General features: G+C 48.8%; 1 protein-coding gene across 1 annotated transcript in view; it reads right to left on the reverse strand.

Annotated features, from left to right (window-relative positions):
- Window positions 1-24,457, reverse strand: part of pde1ca (phosphodiesterase 1C, calmodulin-dependent a) — an 88,392-nt gene that overhangs the window by 34,471 nt on the left and 29,464 nt on the right. Inside the window, 2 exon segments of the mRNA XM_061239077.1 lie at window positions 1-68; window positions 2,672-2,785. The exon segment at window positions 1-68 is cut by the window's left edge and continues 115 nt beyond it. Of these exon segments, the coding sequence (XP_061095061.1) occupies window positions 1-68; window positions 2,672-2,785 (182 nt within the window).

The raw sequence follows: 24,457 nt of genomic DNA on the forward strand, positions 1-24,457 counted from the left end.
CACGGACCTCCGACGGCACCGCGTCCGACTGGATGTCGCTGAGCTCGTCCTCCGTGTCCACCAGCCGCCTGGGCGACATCACAGACCTCAGAACCAATCACAGACCCCGATATACAATCACCACCAATCACAGATCCCGATATACCATCACCACCAATCACAGATCCCGATATACCATCACCACCCATCACAGTCCCCGATGTTCAATCCCATTACAGTGCTTTACACTTATTCACCTGACACTTTTATCCAAAGCAACTTACAGTTGATTGGACTAAGCAGGGGACAATCCTGATTGTGTGGGCTCATCCCTGTAGGGCAGGGATGAGCACTGAAACCACACACATCTCAATGCGTCACATCCCGATTGGAGACGTTCCTTTTTTTATCTTTTTATCCCGTCTACCTGAAAACGACCGCAGAAAAAACGTATGCGTAGAACGGGCTCACGCTGTTTTTAGTATTTTAATTTAAATTAATTGTATTTCAATTCCATCATTTACAAGTCAATTGATTAATTCACATACCCAATTTACGTAGTCAAGTTTAACGGACAGATTCAGGGCCTCAATAACGCCAGCCTCAGCACTCTAGGACTCACGCCTCAGATGTTTTATTTATCTGGCCAGAAATCCCCACTTTCTCAATCACAATCAAAGGCGTTTTCTCTGGACACTACTTGGCGGTTACTGGTTTTGGTGGGAGAGAGCTGTGGTGTAATTGGCCGGTGTGACGGCTTTGTGCACATTAATGGGCAGAATTCGGTCTTGGGGGCGTGGGGACGAGGGGGAAACACGTGCGCGGGGGCAGAGAGATGAAGGGATAAGTGTGCGGAACGTCCCTATTTATCAAACACAAACACGCTAATGAGATTTCAGCTTGGCGTGTGTGAAAAGGCTTGTACTAAGCCATCATATCACCGTGACGACAGCAATTATATAGCGCCCTAAGCCTTCCTAATATCTGTGTCTGTAGATATGCAGTCACACAGGGACATGTTGCACTACACACACACCTCTCTCTCTCTCCCTCTCTCTCTCCAACTCTCTCTCCATCTCTCTCCCTCTCTCCTCTCTCTCTCCCTCTCTCTCTCCAACTCTCTCTCCATCTCTCTCCCTCTCTCTCTCCAAGTCTCTCTCCCTCTCTCTATCCAACTCTCTCTCCATCTCTCTCTCTCTCCCTCTCTCTCTCCCTCTCTCTCCCTCTCTCTCTCATTCTCTCTCCCTCTCTCTCTCCCTATCTCTCTCTCTCCCTCTCTCTCTCCCTCTCTCTCCCTCTCTCTCTCATTCTCTCTCCCTCTCTCTCTCTCTCTCATTCTCTCTCCCTCTCTCTCCCTCTCTCTCTCTCTCTCCCTCTCTCTCTCCCTCTCTCTCCATCTCTCTCCCTCTCTCTCTCTCCCTCTCTCTCCCTCTCTCTCTCTCTCCCTCTCTCTCTCTCCATCTCTCTCCCTCTCTCCTCTCTCTCTCCCTCTCTCTCTCCAACTCTCTCTCCATCTCTCTCTCTCCCTCTCTCTCTCCAACTCTCTCTCCATCTCTCTCTCCATCTCTCTCCCTCTCTCCTCTCTCTCTCCAACTCTCTCTACATCTCTCTCCCTCTCTCCTCTCTCTCTCTCTCCCTCTCCCTCTCTCTCCCTCTCTCTCTCCAACTCTCTCTCCATCTCTCTCCCTCTCTCCTCTCTCTCTCCCCCTCTCTCTCCATCTCTCTCTCCCTCTCTCTCCATCTCTCTCTCCTCTCTCTCTCCCTCATTCTCTCTCCCTCTCTCTCCTCTCTCTTTCTCTCTCTCCCTCTCTCTCCATCTCTCTCTCCATTTCTCTCCCTCTCTCCTCTCTCTCTCCCCCTTTCTCTCCATCTCTCCTCTCTCATTCTCTCTCCCTCTATCCTCTCTCTCTCCCTCTCTCTCCCTCTCTCCTCTCTCATTCTCTCTCTCTCTCTCCCTCCCTCTCTCACTCCTGCTCCCTACCCCCTCTCCCTCCCTCTCTCCTCTCTCACTCCCTCTCTCCCCCTTTCTCTCTCTCCATCTCTCTCCCTCTCTCCTCTCTCTCTCGCTCTCTCTCTCTCCTCTCTCTCTCTCCCCCTTTCTCTCTCTCCCTCTCTCCCAGAGCAGGCTGGTGTGGGTGCAGACTTTTGTCCAAACCAAGCAGCTACATGCCTTTGCCTAACGACCTTGATTAGTAGGATTAGGTGAGTAGTGTTCACACTCTCATGATGCTCTGTGGATGTGGTTCTCTGCTAAATGGGAGTTTATGGCATACATACACAAATCTCCTGTATGCTCTGTAGATGTGGGGTTAATGGCATACATACACATATATCCTGTATGCTTTCACATGACCACACAGCTGTTGGGCCCTTAACCCCACATTGCTCCAGGGGGGATTGGCCCTTGCTTAGTCTAATCGGCTGACATTAGATCAGGCGGTAAGAGCAGTCATCTGGCGGTCAGAGGGTTGCCGGTTCGATCCCGCCCTGTGTGTGTCGAAGTGTCCCTGAGCAAGACACCTAACCCCCAATTGCTCCTGACTAGCTGGTGAATGCGTGTGTGTGAACGGGTAAATGAGAAGCTCTTTGGATAAAGGTGCTATACAAATGCCAACCGTGAATCAACTGTAAGTCACTTTGGATAACAAAATGGTTCCTGTGTGTGTCTGTAAGGAGGGGGAAATGGTGGCACCGTGTCTCCTCGATGTAGACCGACTCCAGCACCGAGGCCGCATACTCCAGGTTCTTCTTCAGGTCCACCACGGACGCCTCTCCACGCTCCAGCTGCTTCACCAGACATCTCAACCTGAACACACGGGCAGAAAAAAACGCGTTAAGGCCAGTCCGCAACAAGAGCTATGACTACGAACACAGCTGAACACATGGACAGAAAAAACTGTGTTAAGGCCAGTCCGCAACAAGAGCTATAACTACGAACACAGCTGAACACATGGACAGAAAAAACTGTGTTCAGGCCACTCCATACCGACGAACACAGCTGAACACACGGGCAGAAAAAACAGTGTTCAGGCCAGTCCATACCGACGAACACAGCTGAACACACGGGCAGAAAAAACAGTGTTCAGGCCAGTCCATACCGACGAACACAGCTGAACACACGGGCAGAAAAAACAGTGTTCAGGCCAGTCCATACCGACGAACACAGCTAAACACACGGGCAGAAAAAACAGTGTTCAGGCCAGTCCATACCGACGAACACAGCTAAACACACGGGCAGAAAAAACAGTGTTCAGGCCAGTCCATACCGACGAACACAGCTGAACACACGGGCAGAAAAAACAGTGTTCAGGCCAGTCCATACCGACGAACACAGCTGAACACACGGGCAGAAAAAACAGTGTTCAGGCCAGTCCATACCGACGAACACAGCTGAACACACGGGCAGAAAAAACAGTGTTCAGGCCAGTCCATACCGACGAACACAGCTGAACACACAGGCAGAAAAAACAGTGTTCAGGCCAGTCCATACCGACGAACACAGCTGTAACAACAAGGATGGGAGCAGCTGCACGATGAACAATGACGTTCTGCAAGTAACCATTTTTAACGTGAAGCCTTATGAATTCAGATGGATTGTCAGTGTTTCTATCGTTCATGTTGCTGGAAAAAAAAAATCACTCTGAAAGTGATCCCAACAATATTGTCTGTCACTGTTGTGGTCATATTTGTGGTGTGGACTCAACCATACACTTCAGTTTCGAGTTACGGTATTTACAACAATGTACTATTTATTAATTTGTGATGTGGATGGACCAGCATCATAAGCTGGACACAGAGACAGAGACAGACTGCTGTAAAATATTAAAATGATCATATTTAATAATTGGGCCACAGTCATTCCAAAACATTCCCACAATGCACCTTGCGAGCATGGCCTCGTGATGGAGATTGCGCCTCGACTCGGAAAGCTCCATCGTCAATCTCCATCGGTGTTGATTACGAGGCGTTAATGACGGTCTCAACACGCTAAGCTCAGTGTTACAAACACACACACACACACACACACACATCCGCAAGCACATCAGTAAATTTCTCATTCATGTTTTGTACTACAAATTCAGCCCCTAATCTCATTCCTTACAGCAATATCAGTAACAGTAATTGACGTCAAATTAAGTTCAGAACTAAATTAAAATACGACGAAAGGAAACAACGGCGCTATGCTTTCTCCTCTGGGCGGATCGCATCAACAACCTTAATCGCAATGGCAGAATCCTCCTGACAGGTGCTTACCCACAATGCATCATTGTCTCTGCATGTCAACAGCTTCTCATTAGTCTTGTAGCATCCAATAAAAGAGGACCCAGGGGGTTATGGGGAGGTCCGTGTGAACCGAGCGACTGTTGGCTTGGACCGGCATCCGCAATCGGGGGTGAGCCAGGTCCCCGGCCAATCCCATCCATCCATCCATCCATCCATCCATCCATTATCTTAACCCGCTTATCCTGAATACACCCTGGACAGGTCGCCAGTCCATCGCAGGGCACACACACCATTCACTCACACACTCATACCCATGGGAAATTTAGACTCTCCAATCAGCCTAACCTGCATGTCTGAGGCTGCTGCTGTTTGGGGCACACGTCCCACAGACCCCCCCCGGACTGGGACACGGAGGATTGATGGTTCAAGCCCCGGCGTCACCGCAATAAGATCTGCACGGCTGTGAGACCCTTCACCCCACATTGCTCTGGGGGGGGGGGGGATTGTCCCCTTAGTCTAATCAACTGTAAGTCACTTTAGATAAAAGCGTCTGATAAATAATACATTATTATCATACGTGTCTTGGCTTTCCTGTTCTTCATTTTTCCTTATTGCTCCATCGTTCAGGACGGGAGCAGAGGCGCGGTTTGTCCTCTGTGTGCCGATCTCGGGCAAGCCCAAAATGTCATCGCTCCTGAGTGTGAACATCTCCCAGCGGAGGGGCGGTTTGAAAAAAACACGGCCCGTATTTCCAGACACGTCGCACCTCGACGCGATTATTCACGCCTCTCTCCTCCATGCGTTTGTGACGCCTGAAATCACCATGTGATTGGACCAATTAAACACAGCGAACGAGAGAGACGCATGCAAATTACAAAGAGAGAAATTAAAAAAAGGTTCTCTGGACCCGCAGAACAGGAAGCTCATTCGTGCCAAGGGCACTGAAGTTCTCAATGCTAAAGAGAGCCGGCTGACCTCTTGACCCAGTTCAGCGTTTATGACTGCTTTTATATTTTGGGTCAAATTGACTGTGAGCATTATATGAAGGCCAACTGTCTGCTGTCCTGACGCACTGGCACTGTCTATATCGCTGATCGTTTGTCTAAATGCCTACGTTTGCATCGTCTGGGTAGCACTGTGTCCTAACTGTGTGTGAACAAGAGCCTCTTCTTAAAATGCAAAGCAAATTTCCAGAAAAGGCGAATAAAGTTTTCAATTTGACAAAGCAGTGCAAGCGGGAATCTCTCCCCGTTTGATTCGGGTAAACATTGCCAGCCCAGACAGGACAGCAGGGCTGGTGTAATCGAACGGGTCAGCGTTTTTGCAGCAGCACAGAAGTGCGGGGAGAAAAGTAAAGAAATTGATTTGTTTGGATGTCGAACACGATGTTTCACAGGTAGGCCAGCTTCGCAGATTGCAGCACAGATGGGCTGGGCCTTTGGAAATGTCTCTTCGGTGAGTCAGGGGAAATGGGCCTGAGCCTAATTTGCTTTAAATCTAGCAAGCCAGGCATACATAGCATACAGTCAAACAAGGTACAAGAATACATTAAATTCCACTTTAAAGTTGGAATGAAATTGAGCGAGTACTGTGTGACCCAAGAAGGATTTCGGATTAGCCACATTCTCACAGATTTTGCGTTCACTGTCTCCAACCCCCAAATGTGTACCACGGCACTGCCACTGTAGCTCTGAGAAGGAACTAAAGAGAGACCGTCCTCGTATTTCACACTTTTTGGCAGAACTCTTTCGGGTGAACTGACAGCAAAATTAATGAACCCGATGCGTGATGTCTTTCCTGTCGCGTGATGGCCATTTCCTGGTGTGCAGAAATGTTCTTGGCTGACTCTTAACTGGCTGAGAGCAAAACACAGAGAGCAAATAAAACCTGCTTTGGTCAGTCAGTGCACGTGAGTAGCTCCAATACCACAAAACTGCACAAAAATGTTCAACAATAACGCCGCCACAGAGATAACCTAGCTCACCTGACCTCTGGAAGTGTTTATGCATTTAATATTTTTTTAAATATATATTTTTTTATTCTGATCTGTGAAGAATTGAGTGAGTCCAGCTGACCCTATCTTGTCTGTTGGCAGTCAAGGTTGATTATTCCAGGTCGTTGATTAGAAAAAGTAATTAACCTGAGCATGTAATTTGCATTGGGAAGGTAATTGCGCATACACACACACACACACACACACACACAAGCATACAGACTCACTCATCCCCCTTCTCTCTCTCTCTCTGACATACACAAACACACACACACACACACACACACACACACACACATGCACAGACCCAGACTCTCTCTCGCACACACACAAACAGACACTCACACACACACACATACACACACACACATTCACTCACTCACACTCACTCACTCACACACACACACACATACACACATACACACACACATACACACATACGCGCACACACACACACACACACACACACACACATACACACACACACACACACACACACTCACTCACTCACTCACCCACACACCCACACACACACACACACACACACACACACACATACACACATACATACACACATACACACACATACACACTTACGCACACACACATACACACACACACACACACACACACACACACACTCTCACACACACACACACATACACACACACATACACACACACACACACACACACACATACACACACACATACACACACACACACATACACACACACACTCTCACACACACACACACATACACACACACATACACACACACACACACACTCTCACTCACTCACTCACTCACACACACACACACACACACACACTCTCACTCACTCACTCACTCTCACACACACACACACACACACACACACACATACACACATACACGCACACACACTCACACACACACCCACACACATACGCGCACACACACACACACTCACACACACACACACACACACACACACTCACACACACACTCTCACTCACTCACTCACTCTCACACACACACACACACACACACACACACACATACACACATACACGCACACACACTCACACACACACCCACACACATACGCGCACACACACACACACACACACACACACACACACACACACACATACACACACACACACACACACTCACACACGCAGTGGGCAGGCTGCAGATAGATAGACATACCCGCAGAGAGCGGAGAGCAGTTGCAGTGAATGAGAGTGCGGGGGCCATTCATAAGAGGAATCAGCTGAGGGCCAGAGCCCTGCCATATCCTCCTGAGCGGCTCATCCATCAGCAGAGCACCACGCCGCCTCTGCACTAACCACGCGTGTGTTCACTCTCCCACCGCAGAGCCACGGTCAGGACTTACCCATGAGCACCCTCTCCCTCTGCCTGCATTCACCCTCTGCTTTACTCTCCGTCAAAACCCAGCCCAACGCTGACACACCAAGCCCAACACTGACAAACAAAAATCATACACATGCACACACACATATGCACGTATCACGTATCACGCACCATGCACACACACACACAAACACACACATACACACATACACACATACACACATACACACATCATACACACACAATCATATATAATGTGCACCAGCACACATGTTATGTACTGAAGTCCAAAGCCAAGAGATCACGAGAAAACAAAGCCAAACATAGGAATGCCACAGCAAGCTAAAAATTGCATTAGACAAATGAAAAACAAAACCTCTTTATGGCCAATAGTTTTGTCCCTTACCTAATGATGTCACTCTCAACAAGAGTGCGGGTCAAATTCAGAGACGGTTCTGACAGGCAGAGGGGCAGAGAATGAAAAGGGCATTTCAGACGTTTTATCGAAACCAGTGAGGCGGGCGCAAAAAAAAAAAAAAAAAAAAAAAAAAACCCGCCCCCAACCTCACTCCCATGTTCTGTGTAATTCCCCCATGGGGTCGGCGCGGGATCGATCCGATCGAGCCGGCGCCGGCCCATTAAAAGATTAGAGCCTCCCAGAATGCACTCTGATCGCGAGCGATAAGAGTGCGGGGCCTGACCCACAACAACCGCCCGTGGAACAACAACAACAACAAACAACAACACAACAACCCCCGCTGTGAAACCCAGCTGAGCCAGCGGCACCAGCGTCCGCGGAGCTGCTCAAGCCGACCATAACTGGTAGCTGGACAATCAATAATAATAGCAACAACAACAACAACAATAATAATAATACATTCATAAATAAATACAAATAAATAAACCTGAAAGTGTGTTTTTTTTTTGTTCCCACACAGGCAACCTGACAACGACAATTTCCTGATCTAGTCACAAACAAAAACGAAAGAATAACAGACGTCAGGAAACCTGCCTGGTGTGTCCAGTGCCCATTGATTCACAAATCCCTCCATGAATAATCGATGCCAGTTTCACCAAAGATTTTTTTTACAAAAATGAACACGGCTAAACTAGCCAAACTGGGCTTGTCTAATAATAAACTCAGATCAAATGTGGATTGAATAACAGAGGTGTTTATGTTTATATGTGCTCATTTTGAAGTTGATGTACGTTGCACTGCTGCCCTATAAAAAACACAGCTGTAGTCATCCTTACATGTTTGAGCCTTTTACAAATTTATAGCCAAAACAACTTTGTGTTATTTTCACCAAACGCTTGGCTTTCCCCGTCATTAGAGCATCTGTTTAGGATTTAATGCCCTTTGTTCACATCCACCGGGTCCCCCAGCAGCACAGCAACAAGGAAAATGTCCCATGATGCAGTTCTCTGTGAAATTGCTCCGGCTTGCTCGGGGACCGGGGGGAGAGGCTCCGGTGAAAGCTCCCATGATGCATTTCACCTCCTCCCACATGCTGAGCCACAGGTGTGAAATCCTCTGTACCTGCCGATCTGTAGGAGGGCTGCTAATGCAACAGGCCACAAGACTCAGAGAATGAGCTCAGGGCTGAACTGCGTCTCACGCGGCAACCTGACACCCGACAGTGTCAGCTAACTTGCGCATTTATTACAGTGTTCATTTATAACACCTCCTCTGTCAATCAGACCCTCTCAAATCAGCTATCTCAAATCAAACCCTCTCAAATCAGCCATCTCAAATCAAACCATTTCAAATCAGCTATCTCAAATCAGCTTTCTCAAATCAAACCCTGAAGGCAAACCTCAAGCCGTTGAACATCGCCTCAATCCGGGGGTTTTATTCTCATACGCTTTTAAAATGAGCTGACATTCAAACATTTCTTCGACTCCTAATATCACTCGCGCTCATAACTGCACCTCGTGCCACCGCCATGCCCTCTGCCCTCTGAACCTGCAGCTCATTGTGTGAAAATAACCACGCCCACCACTACAGAGGAGAGCTTGCATCGGTTACAGGGTGGACATGTTTGGGTTTAAATGCTTTTTCTTACAGGGTAATTTGCATTGGTTACAGGGTGGAAAAGCTTGAGTTTAAATGCACTTTCTTACAGGGTAATTTGCATTGGTAACAGGGTGGAAAAGCTTGAGTTTAAATGCTGTTTGTTACAGGGTAATTTGCATTGGTTACAGGGTGGAAATGCTTGAGTTTAAATGCTCTTTCTTACAGGGTAATTTGCATTGGTTACAGGGTGGAAATGCTTGAGTTTAAATGCTCTTTCTTACAGGGTAATTTGCATTGGTTACAGGGTGGAAATGCTTGAGTTTAAATGCTTTTTCTTACAGGGTAATTTGCATTGGTTACAGGGTGGAAATGTTTGGGTTTAAATGCTTTTTCACGGAGGAGAGTTTGCTTTGGTTACAGGGTGGAAATGCTTGAGTTTAAATGCTATTTGTTCCTGTAGTGGTTTTCCCCTCACACTCATGAATATTTATGAGAAGCGTTCTTCAGGCATTTAGGCACAGCTCAGACCCAACAGACCACCCCTCCAGCAGTGGGATATTGACGAGAGCAGTTTGGGTTAAGTGCCTCTGGCTGAAGGCTGTGACCCCTGGGAATCAAACTCGCAACCCCATGCCTGACCTCCAACTCCCCTGGGGTCAGGGGCACCTAGCCACAAGGTCACCGTGGAGACAGCGGTTCTTAGCTGTGATTGGTGTAAAGGGAACATGTGACACAGAATCAGTTTAGCGGGACACCGATGGCTCTCTGCATGATTACAGTGCAACGCAACATTTGAAGAGGATTCAGTGTTAGTGCACATGTACTGTATGTATGTGTGTGTGTGTGTGTGTGTGTGTGTGTGTGTGTGCTCTACACATGTCCAATCAGGCAGAAGTGGATGCAGGCTTTGCTTTCAGGACTCAGGTGTTGGGAGCATTTTGAAAAACATGATTAAAATCCCATCTGCTGGGAGGTGATGACACTTTAACCCCCGTCTCTCTCTTCAACACACTCACTCCCTTTCTCTCTCCCTCCTGCAATCACTCTCTCCCTTCCCCAATCCCCCTCTCTCTCCCTGCATCAATCCCCCTCTTTCTCTTTCCCTCAATCCCCCTCTCTCTCTCCTTCCATCAATCCCCCTCTCTCTCTCTCCCTCAATCCCCCTCTCTCTCCTTCCCTCAATCCCCCTCTCTCCCTCCCTCTCTCAATCCCCCTCTCTCTCCCCCTGCATCAATCCCCCTCTTTCTCTTTCCCTAAATCCCCCTCTCTCTCTCCCTCCCTCAATCGCCCTCTCTCTCCTTCCTTCAATCCCTCTCTCTCTCCCTCCCTCAATCCCCCTCTCTCTCCCTCTCTCAATCCCCCTCTCTCTCTCCCTCAATCCCCCTCTCTCCCCCCAATCCCCCTCTCTCTCCCTCTCTCAATCCCCCTCTCTCTCTCTCAATCCCCCTCTCTCTCTCCCGCAATCCCCCCTCTCCTTCCTTCAATCCCCCTCTCTCTCCCTCCCTCCATCCCCCTCTCTCTCTCTCCCTCAATCCCCCTCTCTCTCTCCCTCAATCCCCCTCTCTGTCCACTATATCAGGCTCCCTCTCATTTCCAGCCCTCCCAACACATCCCCCCATCTTTATTCATCCTTTCTTTCTCCCTCCCTCTCCCCTAATCATTCATCCCTCTCTCCTCTCTCTTTCTATCCTGCGCTTTTACACTGTTCACTGATTTCTCTATCTCTCTATCCCAAATTCAAATTCAAATTAGCTTTAGTGGCATACAATATTGCCAAAGAATGAGAGAAAAAATACAATGAACACAGAATAAACATCTACACACAATACAAACAATCATCTCTGCTTGTGCAACAATCAGTTTGTGACATTGAACATTAATTAAGAAAATAACATAAAAATGATCAAATATCTCTCTTTCAGACACACAAACATACCTGTCAATATGTTTTTGGGCCTTACCCCCAAGGGGAAAAAAATAAATCGACTAATTAGGTCCTTTTTTTTAAGTGCGTGGAAACAACACTCTACCCTATAGCAGTCTCTACCACATCCCCAGACTGACGTTTATGGACTGCCATTTTGGACTTCCTGTCCAGAGAAGGGTCACGCATCATATCCTGCTGTAGTCGAGGGCCTTCGCCATTTTAGGGCAGACAGTCTGATCTGTAAGAGAGGCCCAACTGGAGGACCGAGACCCCTCTCCAAAACAGCTTGCTCCACTTCATGAGAAATAAAACTTAAGACAAACAAATACAAACCGTATGCTGTGCTGGTGAATGGTTCTGTTTTCGTTAGCACCGAGGTCTGACAAACAACCCTACCAAGTGAGACAGGAGACAGGGGAATTATTCAACAGACACTGCACACGCATTACTGACTGAAACCAACTGTCGTTCTGCAGTTATTTACCATCTGGCTGGCTTGCTGCTAAACAGACTATTTTGTTGACTAAACAGTACATTTCTGAGCGTGTCCAGATCTGTGGAGACTTATCCAACGTGACTGCTTTTTTATTTCTCCATTTCTTTTGTGATCCAAGCCACATTCATCCACCCTGAGGTTCATTCTATACGGCCAACGTTTGCGGCAAACGGTTACTGTTGTACGATTCTAACATCGTGAACATTGCATTTGGTTCGCCACCAATGCCTTTTTAATACAAACAGATACAAACTAGCTGGCCAGTTAGCTGATGCATTGCTTACCTGTTAGTTAAGGTCAGAACAAATATTACAGTGATTAAAGCGTTAATTGTAACAGACAAAGTATTGTCAACTTTTATTCTCTTGCCGTTTTCCCCATCAGCAGCCATTTTTGTTCACCGCGCACTACCTTTTCAAACTGTTCGCTAACGTTAGCTAATGTTCGTGGCGAACGCAAAAAAAAAAGAATATGTTCGCTAATGTTAGAGAAGGTTACACTCACACATACCAATCAGCAGTTACACCCAGTGGGGTGAAAACGCAAGGTCCTTACTGATGAATACTTGTGTTATCATCACGGTCAAGCGGTCATTTCACAAATTATTTACCCCCCCCCCCCCCCCCTTACACTGCTTGTTAACGTTAAGTTCCATATTTTTAGAATGTTCAATGTTAAGAACATGGAACTGAGAATCTGGTTGGTCGACACAATCTGCGGTCATGTTTCCCATTACGACATCAAAGTCGCAGAGGGCCAGTAATGGAACATTGAATAGTTACTATTATTATTCAACACTATACCCTCCCCCACCCAACCCTGCCTTACCCCTTATACCCACCCACCTCAAGCCCCACCGTCACTCTAGTAACATGGTAAGAATATACAAATATAACACACTAACACATACTAGACTGAAACCGGCAACTTCTCACAGGGCTGTGTTTGCACGTGCGTAAGCCATAATGCAGAATGGTGCAGAAGCCCCCATTAACTAGATGGGGAAGAAGCACCTTCATTCAATTCCTCACAAAATCCATAACCATTAACCTCCTTGCCCTGAGAGATTAGTTTTTCCACTCCACTGGGCTAAATGGAGGACAATTGCTCTGTTTTAGTACACGGCTAAAATAGATTTGTGAAAGGCATCACAGACCAGGGCAATTTGGGGATGCCTGTTGCCTCGTGGCTAAGGGTACATGACTGGGCCCCGGAAAGGTTGGTGATTCAAGCCCCAGTGTAGCCACAGTAAGCCCCGCTCAGGAGTTGGGCCCTTGAGCAAGGCCCTTAACCTGGCATTGCTCCAGGGGGGGACTGTACCCAGCTCAGTCTAATTAACTGCAGGTCACTTTGGGTAAAAGTGTCAGGTATACGACAAATTATTTGCAGGTATTTGCTGCAACCATGCACGAAAGCACCTGATTTCACCAATGAGCTTACTTCACGAACCAAGGAGGAGGTAAAATAAGTAGCGAAACCAGGCGGTGTAGCACCTGGTTGGAGTGAATAACCTGCAGGCACCAACTTTGGGCCGAGTGTTACGTGCCAGTGAGTCTTGTCGCTTGGGTACTTAATTTTATGTTCCCTTTAATTTGGCTGCCCGGGGGCACAAAAGGTAAGCCAGGCAAGCTTTGTTTTTTTGTAAAGTAGAGACAAGAGTCCCATGGAAAGAATGAAATAAAAATACCGACATAAAGAACTACAGCCGACAGGAGCTGAGGCCTGTTCCACAGTGCAGGACTACTGAATTAATTTGTTAATCCTGCTCTGTGGTTTTATTCAGAGCAGTTATCCAGCTAACTCAGTGATCCTGCTCTGTGGGTTTTACTCAGTGCAGTTATCCAGCTAACTCAGTAATCCTGCTTTGTGGGGTTTACTCAGTGCAGTTATCCAGCTAACTCAGTAATGGAACAAGAACAAGACCCTGGATTTGGGGAGTTTAAGAAAGGAGGAACCCTCACTGTACATACAAGTTTCGGCTAGAGGGGGCGCCAGAGAGTTCCACTAAAAATGTAGCATCAACATAATGTGAAATTACACTCAGTTGGTACTTTCTATTATAAGGTATTTATTAGACTTATTTTTTATACTTATTGGACTGCTGCTGCATTAGCCTATCCACTTAGAGGTTCTTGCAATTCCTGCATTGTTCCACTGTGGTTATTTGCATTATTGTCACCTTCCTGACGACCTCTCAAATTAAGAATTCGTTTTTGCCCACAGGACTGCCAAATAAAGTTGTGTATAGTGTATATTTCCTGTTTGAAAGCTTATCAGATGTTTAAAAGACATCAGTACAGAAAAAAATGTTAATCTTACTCTTGTAAAACAAGCACTGGTTAAGTTTAAACTGTCTAAGACAACAACACATGCTGGAATGCAGTCATTTTGTTGAAATTTACTGGGCGAAGATTGCTAACACTTGTGTTTTGTTCTTTGATGTGACTATTCACACAGCAGGTCTCAGATCTGTTTTCTTAAATCACACAGTTGCCTGGATTCACAAACAGCATCCTTAAAATTTCTTGCCAAAGATAGTCATAAGCAAGTTTTTTTTTTTTTTTTTTGTAATGCAAACAATTCAGTGATTTCCGTCCAAGAAGTTGTAGATTACAAAGAGTCAACGAAACCATTACATTACAAGGTATTTAGCAGACGCTCTTATCCAGAGCAACGTACAACTACATGATACATGTATAGCACTGGCGTGTACAGGCAAGAGCTATCTTACCAGGTGTCTTGCCAGTTTTAGACCTAGCTGTGGGTCACAAACGGCATGCCGCAGGTTGCCCTTCCTTAGGACACTATTTAGCAAGTGCGTAGCCACAAGAAGGCGAGGTCTGTCGGACGATCAGCCAAACTGCACAGTCAAGAGCAGTTGCATGCAATCTCAATGTCATGTGTGTGTGTGTGTGTGTGTGTGTATGCATGTATTTACCACTAAAAACCTCTCAGTTTCTCTGCTTTTTGGTAATTCTGGATTCAAACACACACTGAACATTCTCATACGACTCTATGTATGGTCAGAGTTTTGTAACTCAGGAAGTAATAAAGTTTATGTTCACGGGTAAGTAAAAAAAAATGTAAAACGTTTTTTTTTTTGGCCCATTCAAGGTTTACGTAAAACGGCATGACAATTTTGACACGTAACCTGTACACGTGATTTTCATTGAGATGCCGTTCGGGGTGGGTTTTTCTGGGGGCCCTGACTGGAATCCACCCCCCAGGGGCACTGCTGGGTGGGCCTCGGCAGCGTGCGGAACAGAAGCAGCCGTGAGGATGCTAGAACACTCCATCCACAGTGTTCCGCGTTCTATGCGCCGGGTTGATCACGCCGCAAACACGCGTTAATCTCTTTCGGCTGGATTTGCAGCTACGTCTCGTATTCAAAGCAAATCTTTTTAAAGAGGCTTTAGACAAAAAGGAATTATCTCCCCAGCGAACGCAAAATTACAATGTGAAGAAAAAACGAAAAAAAAAAATTCACAGTGTTACTGGAATGTTTATTTTCATTGCCATAACATTGCTACTGCATGGCAACAATATTGAGGGAATGTTTGGTGTTAGCAACTGTAACTGAGTGTGTGTGCGTGTCTGTGTGTGTGCATGTGTGAGTGTGTGTGCATGTGCGTGAGTCTGTGTGTGTGTGTGTGTGTGCACATGCGTGTGAGTGTGTATGTGCATGCATATATGCATGTGTGTGTTAGCATGAAGCATACATTTCTCCACGTGTTGGTCCATTCATATTGAAAAGCATATACGTGCTCATTTCCGTGCTCTTTTAAAAGAATGTAAAAAGATGAAGTGAATTTGCAGCCCATTCACGGACAAGCCAGCATGGCCCCATGTATCCCAGCATGCTTCAGGACAGCCCATTATTCCCCATCCCATGAAGAAGACAGGACAGCAGCCATGTTCTCTGTGATTCACTCAATTAGCCACATAAAAGGATGACAGATGGGCAAAGAAAGGAATAAAATAAGACGGGGGGGGGGGGGTTGTCCAACAGACGACAGAAACCAGAGAAAAGGAGGAGGAGGAGGAGTAGTAGAAAAGGAAGAGAAGAGATAGAGGGGGAGAGGAGGGGAGGGGGTGAATGTGCCATTCTTTTGCATTAGCGTGTATTTACAGACTTAATGAACTCGTTAATGTCATCGTCACAGCCTTCGTTAATGACATGCCAGAGTTAGAAAGGGAGAGGGAGGGAGAGAGAGAGAGACAGAGAGAGAGGAGGGAGGGAGAGGAGGAACAGAGAGAGAGAGAGAGAGAGATGAGCAGTAAACAACAGTACAGTTAGGTTGACATTAACCAGACATGTAGGAGAACCTCATTTCCCTCTCCCCCCAGACCCCAGCTGTGATTGGCTTAAGCGCCGGCCCGGGTCATATCCTGTGAGCGCAGGCTGGGGATTTGCGTTTGGCTGCTAACGCCTCAGCGCTACGAGGCACACCCATCCGGGAGGAGAACGCGTGCTGTGAGGAACTGAACCTGAATCTTTGAACCTTATCCCAAGCAACTTACAGTTCACTAGACTAAGCAGGGGACAAGGGCCTTGCTCAAGGGCCCAACAGTTGTGTGGACCGTATCCTGGCTACACTGGGGCTTGAACCACCAACTGTCCAGGTCCCAGTCATGTACCTTAGCCACAAGGCTACAGGCTGCCCCAGTCATGTACCTTAGCCACTTGGCTACAGGCTACCCAGTCATGTACCTTAGCCACAAGGCTACAGGCTTGCCCCAGTCATGTACCTTAGCCACAAGGCTACAGGCTGCCCCAGTCATGTACCTTAGCCACTTGGCTAAAGGCTGCCCCAGTCATGTACCTTAGCCACTAGGCTACAGGCTGCCCCAGTCATGCACCTTAGCCACTAGGCTACAGGCTGTCCCAGTCATGTACCTTAGCCACTAGGCTACAGGCTACCCCAGTCATGTACCTTAGCCACAAGGCTACAGCTGCCCCAGTCAGGTACCTTAGTCACTAAGCTACAGGCTGTCCCCAGTCATGTACCTTAGTCCACTAGGCTACAGGCTGCCCAGTCATGTACCTTAGCCACTAGGCTACAGGCTGCCCCAGTCATGTACCTTAGCCACTTGGCTAAAGGCTGCCCCAGGTATGTACCTTAGCCACTAGGCTAAAGGCTGCCCCTGTCATGTACCTTAACCACTAGCCTACAGGCTGCCCCAGTCATGTACCTTAGCCACAAGGCTACAGGCTGCCCCAGTCATGTACCTTAGCCACTTGGCTAAAGGCTGCCCCAGTCATGTACTTTAACCACAACACTACAGGCTGCCCCAGTCATGTACCTTAGCCACTTGGCTACAGGCTGCCCCAGTCATGTACCTTAGCCACTAAGCTACAGGCTGCCCCAGTCATGTACTTTAGCCACTAGGCTACAGGCTGCCCCAGTCATGTACCTTAGCCACTAAGCTACAGGCTGCCCCAGTCATGTACCTTAACCACTAGGCTATAGGCTGCCCCAGTCATGTACCTTAGCCACTAGGCTACAGGCTGCCCCTGTCATGTACCTTAGCCACTAGGCTACAGGCTGCCACAGTCATGTACTGTAGCCACTAGGCTAAAGGCTGCCCCTGTCATGTACCTTAGCCACTAGGCTACAGGCTGCCACAGTCATGTACTGTAGCCACTAGGCTACAGGTTGCCCCTGCTGACATGAAAAATGATGTTGTATTAGATCTTGATGAATGACGGAAACAACAGATCAAAACAGCTCCATGCACTATATACAGTTAAATGCAAAAGTATTGGGACAGTATTTTTCCTCGGTACTAATTATATGTGTATTTCAAATCAACTATATTACAACAAATAAACTTGATTGGTCCAGAAGAAAAACAACCAACTTGACCCTGTTTGAATATGTTTGTTTTCATCATTAACTAATACAAATGTTTTTTTCAGTTCATATATCTGAAGTATACACATTTTTTCTGATTTTAATATTAAAAGTTTCTTGGTATTTGCAATGTCTAGGCAAAAGGATTTCACTGTTTGCTTTGTTTTGACTTTGTTATTTTAGTTTATTATTTTTTTACCGTAAGCCATGGGAAAGGGAAGGAGGATGTTCATCTATTCAAGGGTCTCTCTCTCTCTCTCTCTCTCTCTCTCTCTCTCTCTCTCTCTCTCTCTCTCTCTCTCTCTCTCTCTCTCTCTCTCTCTCTCTCTCTCTCTCTCTCTCTCTCTCTCTCTCTCTCTCTGTGGAAAATAAGATTGCAGTTAAAAAAAAATCCCCCGCCTCTCCCTCCCGGTGTGGTGCCCCGTGGAATCCTGGGTAATTTAAGGCCACCGTACTCCGTCAGGCCCCCGGTAACGGCTCAGCCTGTCCTCCACACAGTGCTCTGTCCCTGCCCTGTCCTCCACACACAGTGCTCAGCCCTGTCCTCCACACAGTGCTCTGTCCTGCCCTCCACACACAGTGCTCTGCCCTGTCCTCCACACACAGTGCTCTGCCTGTCCTCCACACACAGTGCTCTGCCCTGTCCTCCACACACAGTGCTCTGTCCCTGCCCTGTCCTCCACACACAGTGCTCAGCCCTGTCCTCCACACAGTGCTCTGTCCCTGCCCTGTCCTCCACACACAGTGCTCAGCCCTGTCCTCCACACAGTGCTCTGTCCCTGCCCTGTCCTCCACACACAGTGCTCTGCCCTGTCCTCCACACACAGTGCTCTGTCCTGCCCTCCACACACAGTGCTCTGCCCTGTCCTCCACACAGTGCTCTGTCCCTGCCCTGTCCTCCACACAGTGCTATGCCCTGTCCTCCACACAGTGCTCTGCCCCTGCCCTGCCTCCACACACAGTGCTCTGCCCTGTCCTCCACACAGTGCTCTGCCCCTGCCCTGTCCTCCACACACAGTGCTCTGTCCTGCCCTGTCCTCCACACACAGTGCTCTGTCCCTGCCCTGTCCTGTCCTCCACACACAGTGCTCTGTCCCTGCCCTGTCCTCCAAAAACAGTGCTCTGTCCCTGCCCTGTCCTGTCCTCCACACACAGTGCTCTGTCCCTGCCCTGTCCTGTCCTCCACACACAGTGCTCTGTCCTGTCCTCCACACACAGTGCTCTGTCCCTGCCCTGTCCTGTCCTCCACACACAGTGCCCTGCCCCTGCCCTGGGGACATCAGTGTATATCGCGAGATACAGGAAAGAGGACAGAAACCAGCAGGGCCCTCTGGCCCCACGGCTCAGGTCCGGTCGCACTGTCGCACTTCCTGTACGGGGGAGCAGGACCCTGCCTACGCCGTGCCACTTCCTGTCCCCTCACACAGGGAGCCTGTCCCGTCTGAGATGCGAGGGGGAGGGGGGGGGGGCGGGGGTGGCCTTGGGGGCCTGACCTTGGCAACAAACAAGGCAAGCCGCCCGTCATGGTAACAGGAGACGCCAACAGAATTCCCAGCATGCACGGCAACGCCGCCACTCAGATTGCGGAGGGGAGGGAGGTGGCAGTGAGCCAGGAGTCACGCGGAATGTCAAGGTTTGACATGGCGCGAGGTTAGGCAACGTTAGCGTCAATCTCCCAGCGCTTCCGGCTTCCGACGTCATGGGAAACGCCGGGGGCGGACATGTTTGGGAGCACTGTGTGTCCTGCTGCTCTCGCCCAGCGGGACACTGTGTGTTCTGTCTCCGGGGGGGGGGGGGGGGGGGGGGCACAGCGCAGGGGCCAGGGAGGCTGTGGGGTCGATTCCCAGCCGCCCCCCCCCCCGCCCCCCCCCACAGTAGCACGCTGAGCCTGGATCTCTCAGGAGAGCGCCCAGCTGTACAGACAGAGGGTGCAGAATTGAGAAATGAAGCTGTGTTAAATTTGCTCCAGATGAGAGTGTCCTGCTAAATGTACAAAATAAAAATAATAATAATAATGGACAGAGACAGTCTTATTATTTCCAGGAGGAGAATCCTCCTAGGAGCCTGTTGTGTGCTCATTGGCTGGGCTTTGACAAGAGCGGAAGTCAGAATGAGATTAGCGCCCGCGCTAATCCAACCCACCAAAAAAAAAAAAGAAAAAAAAAAAATTCATGTAAAAAACTTGAAGGCTGGGCTCTTCTTTCCAGTGATGTGATTGGTTTATTATGCCTTTATATAGCCCTCTCATCGTCAGGAGGATTGGGGGCTGGGTGCCTTGCTCCGGGTCACCTTGACCAGATCAAACTGCCAGACAAGCAGTCTTACCTCCAGAACTAATGTTGTTTTTTAGCCAAATTGACTTACATTTGATGAGACTAAGCAGGGGGGACAACCTCCCCTGGAGTAACACGGGGTTAAGGGCCTCGCTCAAGGGCCCTGTTCAAGGACCCAGCAGCTGCACTGATCTTATTGTGGCTACACCGGGGCTTGTAGCGTAGTGGTTAAGGTAAATGACTGTGACACGCAAGGTCGGTGGTTTCTAATCCGGTGTAGCCACAATAAGATCCGCACAGCCGTTGGGCCCTTGAGCAAGGCCCTAACCCTGCATTGCTCCAGGGGAGGATTGTCTCCTGCTTAGTCTAATCAATTGTATGTTGCTCTGGATAAGAGCGTCTGCCAAATGCCAATAATGTAATGTAATGAACAACCAACCTTCCAGGTCCTAGTTAAACAGCTTAGCCCCCACATAACACAGCACCCCACCCCCCGCCCCCCATTTTGTGAAGGTCAGAAATCATTCGCCGTGACCCAGAAATAAAATGAAAAGAAAGAGGGATTTAGGAGGAAACTCTCTCTCTCTCTCGCTCAGGTAAATCCTCCAGCTGACTGCTCCTGGCCCTGAGTGATAAGCAGGAAGCCAGCGCTTGCCTGTGCTCTCTCCCGAACCCCACACACGGTCATCTCTCCCGAACCCCACACACGGTCATCTCTCCCGAACCCACACACGGTCATCTCTCCCGAACCCCACACATGGTCATCTCTCCCGAACCCCACACACGGTCATCTCTCCCGAACCCCACACACGGTCATCTCTCCCGAACCCCACACACGGTCATCTCTCCCGAACCCCACACACGGTCATCTCTCCCGAACCCCACACACGGTCATCTCTCCCAAACCCCACACACGGTCATCTCTCCTGAACCCCACACGGTCATCTCTCCTGAACCCCACACGTCATCTCTCCTGAACCCCACAAACGGTCATCTCTCTCGAACCCCACACACGGTCATCTCTCCCGAACCCCACACACGGTCATCTCTCCCGAACCCCACACACGGTCATCTCTCCCGAACCCCACACACGGTCATCTCTCCGGAACCCCACACACGGTCATCTCTCCCGAACCCCACACACGGTCATCTCTCCCGAACCCCACACACGGTCATCTCTCCCGAACCCCACACACGGTCATCTCTCCTGAACCCCACACACGGTCATCTCTCCCAAACCCCACACGGTCATCTCTCCCGAACCCCGCTGACACGGGGCCGCATCTCAAACCCATGCCCCACTGACACGGGCTGGGTCTTAAACCCACGCCCCACTGACACGGGCTGGGTCTTAAACCCACGCCCCACTGACACGGGCTGGGTCTCAAACTCACTGCCCACTGACACAGGACCGCATCTCAAACCCACGCCCCACTGACACGGGGGCCGCATCTCAAACCCACGCCCCACTGACACGGGCTGGGTCTTAAACTGAAGGCAGTCTCCTTGATTCCTCGCTGCCTCGTTACTCATCTGTCCTTCAAAGGCGTCTTCGGAGCAATTTAGCGGGCTACTTCATAGAAGACCTAAAAACATTAAATACGTCAAATATTTTGGGTGGAAGTTGGGTGGGCAAGAACACCTTGTTAATGAGAATGGTCAGAGGAGACTTGTCAAAGCTGAAAGGAAGGTTAGAGTAACACAAATAACCACGCATTACAACAGTGGTGTGCAGAAGAGCATCTCTGAACACACACTGCGTCAAACCATGAAGTTGATAGGCTCCAACAGCAGAAGACTTAAAGGTACAGTAGGTAATTTTGGACTTCTAACAGTCAAGAGGAATAGCAGCAACAAACACGCTCAAACCACAACACTGTTTATCCCTCCCCCTTCTCTGTAAACGCGCTGATGTTCAAATGTCATTGCCTGTGGCAATTAGAACCAATTTTCAACCAACGAGCTCGAATTATTGTGCTGGGCCGTCAACAACATATTTTGAAACCTGAATTTAAGGACTATAAACACAGGCAGAGGGTGAGTCAACATGTCAGTGAGCATTTTTCAGCGATAGGAAGGGATTTACAATGGTCTTGTAACAATGTTTTAACACAAAAATCTTACCTATTGTACCTTCAATAAGTCTAAAAAAGAAGTCAAATAAATACCGACTAAAGTGCTCACTGGGTGTGTGTGAATCTGCCTTAGGGTTCTACGGTTAGCCCGGTTATTGAAGCTGAACATAGACTCTGGTGTGGGAGTGTGTGGTCAGCCGGGTCTGGTGCTGCCACAGACGTACTCCTCGCATGATTTCATATTGTTGCTAGAAATATAAATCAGCATCAGGGTTCTACAGCGAGCCCACGGGCGGGGGCCCTGCTTACGCGCTGGTGTTCTCCAGCCCCACACGGCACTGGCGCCGTGCCAGTAGTAACCACGCCTGACCTTTGACCTCTACACCAATCAGAGAGATGGCTTCAGTCGGACTGCGGCGAAGGTGAATGCCACTCAGAGAGTGTCACTCAGAGAGACCCCCCCCCCTCTCTCTCTCTCTCCATCTCTATCTCTCCCTCTCTATCTCTTTCTCTGTTTCACTAGCATGAGAAACAGTGCTTGTGTTGTCAGGAATATCCACACATCAATATGTAAATCATTCCAGTACATTTTGATTGTAAAAATCGGGGCGACATGACTCAGGCATTAAGAGCAGTCGTCTGGCAGTCGGAGGGTTGCCGGTTTCGATCCCCTGCCCGGGCTGTGTCCCTGAGCAAGACACCTAACCCCCAAATGCTCCTGACAAGTTGGTCGGCGCCTTACATGGCAGCCAATCGCCGTTGGTGTGTGAGTGTGTGTATGAATGGGTGAATGAGAAGCATCAATTGTACAGCGCTTTGGATAAAGGCGCAATATAAATGCCAACCATTTACCATATTAACAACAAATGCATCCAGCTAAACACATGCATATACCTAAGTACTATAGTCACATCTCTCCTCTCCTCTCCCTCTCTCTCTCACCATCTCATCCTCTCTCCCTCTCTCTTTCCTTCCCCCTCTTCTCTCTCTCTCCCTCTCTCTCTTTCTCTCCCTCACCACTCTCTCTCCTCTCTCAGCATCACTCATTCAGCAGCTCTCCTCCACACTGAGAGGAAAACACAGACAGGAGTCTCAGGTTATCTCAGCCCTTGTTGACAGACACTCGGAGGCCGGAGTTAGAGTTTCACGCGTTGTTTGGAGGGGGGGGGGGGTCACAGCAGGCCCTATCAGGTTTTCACGGGAGGACAAGCGATCTGGAGCCCCCGGCCTAAGGTGTGAGGAACAGGTGTGGGGAACAGGTGTGAGGAACAGGTGTGGGGAACAGGTGTGAGGAACAGGTGTGGGGAACAGGTGTGAGGAACAGGTGTGGGGACTACTGTAACCACGCCTCTTTTCCCTTTGAGGTGTGACATCACACGTGAGATTAGAACGTCCGTAACCACCAAACATAAAACTGCTGATGTCACAACAATTACTACTGCCGGCAAACAAAAGCAACGGAGACTAATTTTCCCTTCTTTGCGAATTAAGACAAAAACGAGGCAATTAGGAAGTGGATTGAGAATTTTACGTGCCAAGTGAACATTAATTTAAAACATTAACTGGGGTGCGGGTGAGGGGTAACAGCCGCAGGACAGCGGGTCAGAATGGGCCTCTCCGTAACCATGGTGATGGATTTGGGGGGGCGGCGTGTTCTGACAGCGCTCGTGGAGCGGTCGCTGGTGACGGTAACTCTGGGTGAAAAGTTTAATGGACAAAAACGACCCGCCAATTACAGCACGTCAGTGTGGATTAAGGGTGAAGGGGGGGGGGGGGGGGGGGGCGGCAGGCAGGATGATCAGGGGGCTGGGAGGGAGAGAGGGAGAGAGGGAGAGAGGGAGAGAGGGAGAGAGGGAGGGGGGCATTCTCTCATTTCCTAATGGAGAGAAACAGCAGCAGTATGATGGAGTCACATTACATTACAGTCTTACTGTCTGTGTGTGTGTATGAGTGTGTGTGTGTGTGTATGTATCTGTGTGCCAGTGTGTATGTGAGTGTGAGTATGTGTGTGTGAGAGCCACCCACACACACACACACACACACCCACCGCCACACACACACACACACACACACACACACAGATGCCAACACACACACACACACAATTTAAACTAATTAATTTAACAGGTGACTTTGCAAAGGTCCAAACGGCTCAGCAAAGTTCCGTCTTGCGCAGGAGATGTGGAATGACACGGGCCCGTTTGTGAGTGCGATGTTGTGTCTGTACCAACGCGCTGCCCGGAGCAGCAACAGAGAAG

Source organism: Conger conger, chromosome 4 (genome assembly GCF_963514075.1).
Source record: "Conger conger chromosome 4, fConCon1.1, whole genome shotgun sequence".
Lineage (NCBI taxonomy): Eukaryota > Metazoa > Chordata > Actinopteri > Anguilliformes > Congridae > Conger > Conger conger.